The 7,954-nt window shown below is 54.2% G+C and overlaps 7 protein-coding genes across 7 annotated transcripts in view; 3 read left to right on the top strand and 4 right to left on the bottom strand.

The window, feature by feature from the left end:
* The window catches only part of DICSQDRAFT_140855 (uncharacterized protein), a 2,865-nt gene extending 1,350 nt beyond the window's left edge, over nucleotides 1-1,515 (top strand). The window contains exon 4 of the mRNA XM_007370359.1: nucleotides 747-1,515. Coding sequence (XP_007370421.1) covers nucleotides 747-1,354 — 608 coding nt within the window. The 3' untranslated portion in view covers nucleotides 1,355-1,515. The remainder of the gene's footprint in view (nucleotides 1-746) is intronic.
* A 567-nt stretch (nucleotides 1,516-2,082) lies between these two features.
* DICSQDRAFT_70649 (uncharacterized protein) lies at nucleotides 2,083-3,534 on the top strand (the record flags this gene model as incomplete). The annotated part of the gene is made up of 2 exons (XM_007370358.1): nucleotides 2,083-2,657; nucleotides 2,721-3,534. Coding segments are annotated over 2 exons (1,389 nt in total), but the record flags the coding sequence as incomplete, so codon positions are not given.
* Nucleotides 3,535-3,537: 3 nt separating this feature from the next.
* DICSQDRAFT_16584 (uncharacterized protein) lies at nucleotides 3,538-4,728 on the top strand (the record flags this gene model as incomplete). The annotated part of the gene is made up of 3 exons (XM_007370357.1): nucleotides 3,538-4,241; nucleotides 4,295-4,394; nucleotides 4,453-4,728. Coding segments are annotated over 3 exons (1,080 nt in total), but the record flags the coding sequence as incomplete, so codon positions are not given.
* Nucleotides 4,729-4,892: 164 nt separating this feature from the next.
* On the bottom strand, nucleotides 4,893-5,575 carry DICSQDRAFT_174510 (uncharacterized protein; the record flags this gene model as incomplete). Its single annotated transcript, XM_007370356.1, has 3 exons — nucleotides 4,893-5,071; nucleotides 5,121-5,281; nucleotides 5,328-5,575. The coding sequence occupies 3 exons, from the start codon at nucleotides 5,573-5,575 to the stop codon at nucleotides 4,893-4,895; spliced, it is 588 nt and encodes a 195-aa protein (XP_007370418.1).
* Nucleotides 5,576-6,510: 935 nt separating this feature from the next.
* Nucleotides 6,511-6,660, bottom strand: DICSQDRAFT_35802 (uncharacterized protein; the record flags this gene model as incomplete). The annotated part of the gene is made up of 1 exon (XM_007370355.1): nucleotides 6,511-6,660. A coding segment is annotated over one exon (150 nt), but the record flags the coding sequence as incomplete, so codon positions are not given.
* An 18-nt stretch (nucleotides 6,661-6,678) lies between these two features.
* Nucleotides 6,679-7,062, bottom strand: DICSQDRAFT_70658 (uncharacterized protein; the record flags this gene model as incomplete). Its single annotated transcript, XM_007370354.1, has 1 exon — nucleotides 6,679-7,062. One exon carries the CDS (start codon nucleotides 7,060-7,062, stop codon nucleotides 6,679-6,681), a length of 384 nt encoding a protein of 127 aa, XP_007370416.1.
* On the bottom strand, nucleotides 7,060-7,709 carry DICSQDRAFT_11746 (P-loop containing nucleoside triphosphate hydrolase protein; the record flags this gene model as incomplete). The annotated part of the gene is made up of 2 exons (XM_007370353.1): nucleotides 7,060-7,350; nucleotides 7,404-7,709. Coding segments are annotated over 2 exons (597 nt in total), but the record flags the coding sequence as incomplete, so codon positions are not given.
* Nucleotides 7,710-7,954: the final 245 nt, after the last annotated feature.

Here is a 7,954-nt window from a genome sequence, read left to right as displayed (position 1 = left end):
CCAGAGTCAATGCTGCCGCCGCACCAGGTCAGTCCGGGAGTAGCGACGCACGAGTTAGGCAGAAATGCTGAGAATGCACCACCCACAGCAAGCTCCTCAAGTCCAGAAGGCCCTATGAAACAGGCCCTTATGGCTGTCGTCCAGTTATGGGAGGATAGGCTACAAAAACAGGGCGTAGTCGTGAGTTTCGAGAGCTTCTAATCCCGACGCTTCTGGTCTGAGGGAGGTGGTTTTGGACATGTTGCATTCTAGACTACATTCTTCATCAGCATCGACAGCCTGCTCTTCTCCCTTACGTCCGGCACACGGAGCACCGATCTTCATGCCTGGTCTCACAGGGATTTGGTCATCAACGCGAGTCTTGGAGGAGCAATCATCTTTCATGTTTGCGCCTGTGAGTACCTGTCTTTGCGTCCTCACGAACAACGGTGCACAACTGCGTCGCATCCGTGTTCCATGGGAACATTCTCCTTTACTTCCCTCCATACATGTGTTCGCTGCAGAAGTGCGGTAGATATTTGTACGTCTCGTGGACCTATTCTGGTCCCGGCATAGACCCCTATGGGTGTGGGTCACTTCGAGACGCTCACATATAGACTCGCGTCCATTCCTACACAATTCGGACGATCCGTATTGAGCACAGGAATACTTGAGACTTCTAAGTAGCCTCGTTGCCGAGAAGCTGTTAACCGAATTATCGTGGCCATTTCCGTATGCTCCGCGTAGGCTGACGTGTCCGTTTCCAGCGATAGTCGCATACGTCGCGTCCTTCATCCTAATAAAATACCAGCTCAACGACGCAGAAAAGAAAGAACACCAATCCTTCAACAGCCCGACGCGCAGCCGTTCAGCCTCGACCTCGCGCTATGTCCCTCAGTTTACCGAAAAGCCGCAGACCGACCGCGAGCGGACCCGGCGGAAGCACAGCTCTCACACCCACCGTCCTTCTGCATCTGGAGGATCGACTCTCCGCCCGTCCTCCCCCGTCGAAATGATCGCCGACTTCCCGATGGAGGTATTCACTGACTTACGCGGCCTCGTCAGCATCGACCGGGCGTACCCCTTGTGGTTCTTGTGCTGCTGTTTTGGGGCGCGGACGAAGCCTGGGGATCACGAGCGCACGCGCGGCGATCCGGAAGCGATGGTCGATCGCGTGACGGACAGGCTGAAGGGCATGGTGGACGTGTTATCGCGTGCGCACACCGTCTGCACGGGGATGGCCACTGTTGGGTTCTTACTCGCGGTCTTGGGGATCTTGACGTATTCGTGGACGGCGGTCCCGCTCGTGCTGGGTATCTTCGCGAGTGCATGCTTGGGCGTATGCGCGGTCGCGATGGTGATTGCGCTCTGGTGAACGGCCTGGCTCGGTTATGACGATGCTAATGATATCTTATGCGTATTGTTGATCGTACGCTTTTGCTTGATGGCATTCTCTCTGATGCCTTAAATGCGACAAGTACACATAACGACTGCGCTGCTGTATTTGTAAGACGTACGAGGCAATGATGTCGTCACTTCACCTCAGACGTGGGCCTTTAGCAAAGCTATTCGTCTCGCCACAAGTCCAAGGGGTTTTCCTATTGATGTGGGACTATCAAGGAGACGTATCCCCCGCAGATTGCCGCCATCGCAGTTGCAACGGTTCCTAGGACGAGGTGAGCACGTTCATGAACTTGATCGTTTCTCCGAGTTTCCCGGATATGGTTCCCACGTGTGTCGACTGCGAAGCACGCGGTGGTTCAGGCTCCGTCCCATCCGCTGCTTCGAGTTGAGAGGAAAATCCGAGTGCGGTGGACACTGTAGTATAGTGGATGTAATCTTATCTTTTATCTCCACGTGCATAATTGAAATCCCGAAACCTTAACTCCCTCTCAACTCTCAGCAGCGGCTGGCACCAAACATAGGTAAACAACCGGAGCCCGGACAGCGAGCGCCACAAATCAGCCATCTTCGGAAGCTCCCTACCGGATGCCATCAAAAATGTTCTGAATATCTGTTTTTTCCAATAGCTCGCTTGTGAGCTGACATACTGAACGTCTCGCCTGCGCGCGAGCGCTTAATTGGAACCCCTTGAGCTCTAGCATGGATGCGCAACGCGCTGCGCAGGTATACCCGGTCCTCCTTCACCTTCAATCTATCGGAGTCACCATACCTGAGCTTATCACATCTGTGCTTGTCTTTGGCTGCTGTAATGATCTCTCTAACCCCTGGTATCAAGCCCTCATCAATGATACTGCTACTGTGTTCTCGGCCTTTTTCCACCACCAGCATACCTCGGACGCATCAAAGCGCTGGGCCCGTCAACTGATGTCCAATCGCTACTCAGATGCTGTCCAGCGTCTGACGGGTGTAGAGCGTGGGTGGCACTTCAGTGCAGCCCGGGCGCGCCCCGAGCAGATACAAGATTTTCGCATGGAAGACATGGCGGGGGAGATTGCGCGCACGGAGCCGGAGCTTTGGGCGATGGTGAGATACCTTCTAAGCGGTTCTCCCATGCCCGATGCCAATTTTACCGTGGCGATGGACACCGATGGTATGGATGATGCGGAGTCAGAAGAGGAGGACGCGGTTCTTTGGGAGATGGTTGGGGACATTCCGGGCGAGGAGACTCGTCCTGCGCAGTCAAGGGTGCCTGGTTCTGCGCGGATTGGGCGAAAGTCCCTGCGGAAGCTTCGAGAGCTTCGCAAATCCTTGACGAACATTGTATGTTACTTCCTGAGATGTGTTACCAAGAATCCTAATGTTGTTTGTGTACAAAAGAAAGCTGTCGTGATTATCAGCATCCTACTGCAACATCGCGATCAACGATGCAACACACTGCAAAGTACTTTCGGCATATTTCTCCACTCATGTAACGCGCCCGAGAAGCTCATCAAAGTCCTTGCGCACATGGGCCTTTCCATGTCCCTCACATCTGTCCACCGTGCCCTGAATTCCCTTGCAATCCATAGTGAGAAAACTCTTGTCGATCTTGGACAAACCCATCTTACTGCCTATGCGTACGACAACTTTGATGTGGATGATGTCGCGCTCGTCCCTACTGTGGAGGGATCAAGGGAGCGCTTAATGCATCTTACCTCTGGTGCCCTGTTCCGTCTCGACCCATCCATTCGTCTCGATGACCTCCGGTGCTCAAGTCTAGTGTGGGATCGCTCTGCGGAGAACCCCCTCGCGTCCGATCCCCGGCCTTTCAACCCGGAGTCTACTATAGACTGCCTGCTTGGGCTACATCCCGAGCCTCCTGTTGGCCCGGGCACTCTTACATGCCGTGGTCGTTTCCGGCGGTGGTTCTTCGTCCGCACCCTATGTGAACATGGCCCTCCATATTTCAAACAACTGCTGTCCCAACTTCAAGATCCAGAGACAATTGAGATGCTGCCTCTCCGAAAGCTCGAGTACCAGCCCTTCAGGGCGATGGACATAAACGAATCAAAGGTCGCGGGGAACATCGATGCCATACAGGCCTTGTATGCGCAAAGCGGGGTCGGCGACCCATCGCGCCCTGCGCAGTCTCATACCAAGAGTATAAACGACATTATCACTATTTTCTACGGTGATCTCAGTACCTACGAACGAGCCCGGTCAGCAAAACGTCAGAGGAAGCAAGAGAAGACACCGTACAACCGGCTACAGTCATGCGAGTTCGGGCTTGGCATGTTTCACTTCAAGATGGCAGCCGCTGACGCGCTCTGGCGCATCGAATCGGAGAAGGAGGACGCGCGCCGCGATAGCACGTCCTTCATGAAGGTGGTGGCCAAACTTCGTCCGGATGACAGCTCGCGGCTCGTGTCGAGCGCTAAGTTCCGCGAGCGCCATGAGCTGATCGCGGACGTTGGGACGGTGCTACGCTTGGATGCCTGGCGAGTCGCGGTTTCACAAAGCAAGGGCTTTGCATCGTTGGAGAGCTGGGCAGTGTCGAAGCCTTCACTAGCGAAAATAGAGGAGATTGCGGAGAGGCTTGTGATGAACTACACAGAGGGCGACGGGATCGACTTGCACGCAATGAAGGCACGCTCCACTGATGTGCGCGATCAGGCCCAAGAGAACACCATCCGGACTCACCATTACATCCTGCTATATGAAGAGCTTTCCTATGCACTTAACGCAGGGGACATCGGTCGCCTCGAGACTCTATTGGTGCCGTGGATTCTGCTGTTTCGGGCGACTGGTAAGCATAAGTATGGGAACTATACTTTGCGGTTCTGGCATGCATTGTATTTCATCTATCCCGAAGGCCTTAGGTGCGCGTTTCAACATCGGAGGAAATTCGTTTGAAAACTTACCCTAATTTCAGAAGAGCATTCCGTCTAAGTATTCTGGTCAACCTGACAGGAAAAGCGCACCATTTCCGTGCCGTGGACTGGGTTCTCGAGCTCTTGAACCTATTCACGAAGGTGAGTTATCTCAAGTTCTACAAAAATGTTGTTTCGAATCAAACTCACATCAAGACAGGATATGTACGGGGGAAGTGGTTCAAACAACACGAAGGAACGAATCCTCTTTGAATCCATCCTGGTCCTCCTGTTCAGAAGCAGCCATGCTAATTTCGAGCGGAACTTTCGAATCGGGGGCCTGACCTTTGCTCACGCCAAGAAGGATATGCGGAAGACGTTCAAATTCGTACTAGACTATCTGAAATCAAACGAGCAACAACCGAATAACTACATAGCGGGGAGGACGTCTCGACATTCGATTCCGGACATGATAGGTAAGGGATGGGAGATACTGGCGAGGGAAAGCGAGGTGAGGCAGGAGGCGAGCCAGGCGAGCAGTGACGATACAGGGGCGCCAGACAACGAGGAGATGGTGAATCTGACAGCAGAAGATCTCAGCGCAGACGGTATGATGTGACAACAGCATCGTGTACTGTCTTGACCGTGTGGACAACTCGATCATTGAGCAACCAATGAATCACCGATGTCGCGTACGGCGTCGACCGTGCGGACAACTCGATCGTTGACCGTGCGGACAACTCGATCATCGCCGTGTAGACCTTCGACGGTAACGGTCGTATTTTCCTTGTCATCGGAACCCGCCTGTTTGTCTCGAGCCGGGCACCTCAAGTTCGACTCTGAAGCGCAATGTTAGACCAATTAGAGAGACGACAACACTCCACTTACTGATGTGACCATATTGCCCGCAGGCCCCGCACTGCCGAGGAGCTTTCGCTGTGGCAGACACAGCGCGATTGCTGCTCTGAGAGGGCGCCCCGTCAGCCTGCGGCTCGCTCTGCCGTACTCGCAGGGGGGTTGATGCGAAGGGGCTGTTTGCAGGATAGTATCTAAAACTTGTAAGCAGCAATAAGAAATGGAAGAATACGGACATACTTTTTGATGAGCTTCAAAACATCGGCCCCCAGCTCTCGCGACTTGGGCCACTTCGTCTCCTGATATAGCGTCTCCACCGTCGTCAGCTTCTGCGCGCGAGCACAGTCTGCGATTCGGTCCAGGGTCTCGTCACCCATGATGATCCCCGCGCCCAGATTGTTGAGGTGTGCGAGGCCATGCGTCTTCACTGTCTGCTCGCGGCGGTACTGGTTGAGTTCTGCGCGGAACTCGACGTCGGCGGCGCTCATCTTGTAATGAGTCGGTACCTTCGAAGCGCGTGGGGCCGTGATGCGTTGAGGAGGAGGGATGTGGAGGAGGATGCGAAAAGCAGGGTGGTTGGGGCTGCAGAGCGAGCAACACACAGGAGATGGGGGGACATGACAGCGGGTGCATCCCCTGCCGTCCTCTGGACAGCAGGCACGGTGATCAGCTTCTGTTATGTAATCGGACAAGGTTCAGTTTGAGAACCACACAAGTAAAGTAATTGGAACACACCAGCTCTGTCATTCTCAAAGTAAGCCATAATTGGCACACGATAGCACCCCAGCCCTGCGCGCGTCTCGGCGTTCACCATATTGTCCATTTCTGGTCCGAGCTCCCCATCGACTCCCGTCTTCTTTGTCCTCCCACGCTGTTCACTGGCCTTCGGCATTGCCTGTTTGTATATAACGCGAAGGCGTTCCCAGAGCGTGAGTCTGGGAGCACGAACAATGTCCATGCTCCCATTGTCCCCTCTGGCGCTTCCTGTACTGATGCGCGCGACAGCCTGAGAATGCCCGGCGCTTCCTGTGTGCAACACCGGCGGTCTTAGGGCTACCTCGCTTTCAGAGGGCGAGAAGAGCATCGGGCGTATCTCTCCTCTCGGGCTGTCACCACGAGCATGATCAACGGTTGCATCGCGCGATGTTGGACCCGCTGGACGCGCCGTCGCTGTTTTCTGGGGCACCAATCTTCTTGCTTGGTTGTCGCGCGACCCGCCCTCTTCCTGGATGTCTTCCCCAGTGTTCTCTCTAGCGCAGTCTTCTATACGGGCGGTGAGTCTCCATTTCGCATGACGACCTGACTCCTCTCTGGCTGCCTCTCCTGCTGTGCGCGCGCGCTTGTTGATCTCCTGACCCGCTGCCTTCTGTTCTGCCTTCTCCCTCCATTTCGCTGCTCGCTTGGCGGCTTCAATTTTTTCTTCGTCGAAGTGTCTCGGCTCCACAAACAGGATAGCAAGACCCGTCCGAGAGGGATCTCGAGCTGCGCGACTGAAACGTTGCCAAAGGCTGTTGAGATCGCAAGTTGTCCGCCATTGGACCACCAGCTCAATATCGGTTATATCGACTCCCTGGTTGGATGTTACAGACCTTTAATAATCCATTTTCGATACAATCGGGACACATACCATGCCGAATGAGTCAGTGCTATAGAGGCCGTAAAGTTTCCCTTCCTGGTACTCCTTTGTAGCCTCCTCCCGAAATTCATGTGAATTGTTTGCATTGAACCACACAATGCGGTTGCGTTCTTCACGTGGCATGCGATTTTGGAGCAATTCGGCAGCGCGAACAGAGTCTTCAATGTTGTCGAAGAACACGAGAAATTTGGGTATGTGCATCCCTGGCTTCCAGTCGTCTGGGATTAGAAATTCGAGGTCCTTGCAACTCGCGAGGGGGTGCCTGATCCTCTGAACACTGAGAAACACATTTGGGCGGTCATTTGACCGCCGTATCAGCTCTACAGACCCGCGCTGCATCTGCAAGATGCTCATGACATCAACAAGAACATGCTCGGGCAAGGTTGCCGAGGGGACATAAAAGCGGACAACGCGCGACATGATGTGCCGTAATCTTGCTGCACAGAGGTAGTCCTCCCGAAAATGCCCCCAAGCACTGACACAGTGCCCCTCATCCCAAATGATTGAGATCACCTTTTCCATAAACCTATCGTTCCTCCACAGCCGGTCAAAACCAGATCCAGGTGAAGACCTGACGGCCAGTTCCGGGCCTGCGACAAGAACGCGGAATTGAAGATCTTCGGCAGCCTGTCAAGAATAACCTTCTCAGTAATTGCTAATTATGGTGGGCGCCAGCCTACCTGAAAGTTCTCGGCGGTGGCTGTCTCGCCTCGGAACGCAAATGCGGGAATTCCGAGCCGGGCGAGTTGCTCGGTATTTTGGGTCCCGAGAATGTTGAGAGGCGAGATAATAACTTGTATGCCGTCCGGTCGGAAGAGGAGTGGCATCCAGAACGTGAGCGTTTTCCCAGAGCCTGTGCCGGATATGCAGACCACATCCTTGTCGCCGCGAAGCTGCGCGAGTGTCGCGTTGCATTGCCAGAGACATGGCCGTCGCCCGAACTTCTCGAGCGTGCGCGCGCGAATCTCAGCAATAGTCGGCAGGGCGGACGCGCCTTCCGAAGGCATGAGGCCTCGTGGTGGGAGCGTGTCGTTGCACACAACTCGTAATTCATTTTCCTAGAAAATCTGAGGCGCCCTCGGGGGAGGCTGCTAAACATGGATACTTTTTGATGGCCATGCTCCGAGCCCCGGTTGTTTACCTATGTTTGGTGCCAGCCGCTGCTGAGAGTTGAGAGGGAGTTAAGGTTTCGGGATTTCAATTATGCACGTGGAGATAAAAGATAAGATTA

Source organism: Dichomitus squalens (assembly GCF_000275845.1).
Source record: "Dichomitus squalens LYAD-421 SS1 unplaced genomic scaffold DICSQscaffold_66, whole genome shotgun sequence".
Lineage (NCBI taxonomy): Eukaryota > Fungi > Basidiomycota > Agaricomycetes > Polyporales > Polyporaceae > Dichomitus > Dichomitus squalens.
This window is presented reverse-complemented; position numbering and strand designations above follow the sequence as displayed.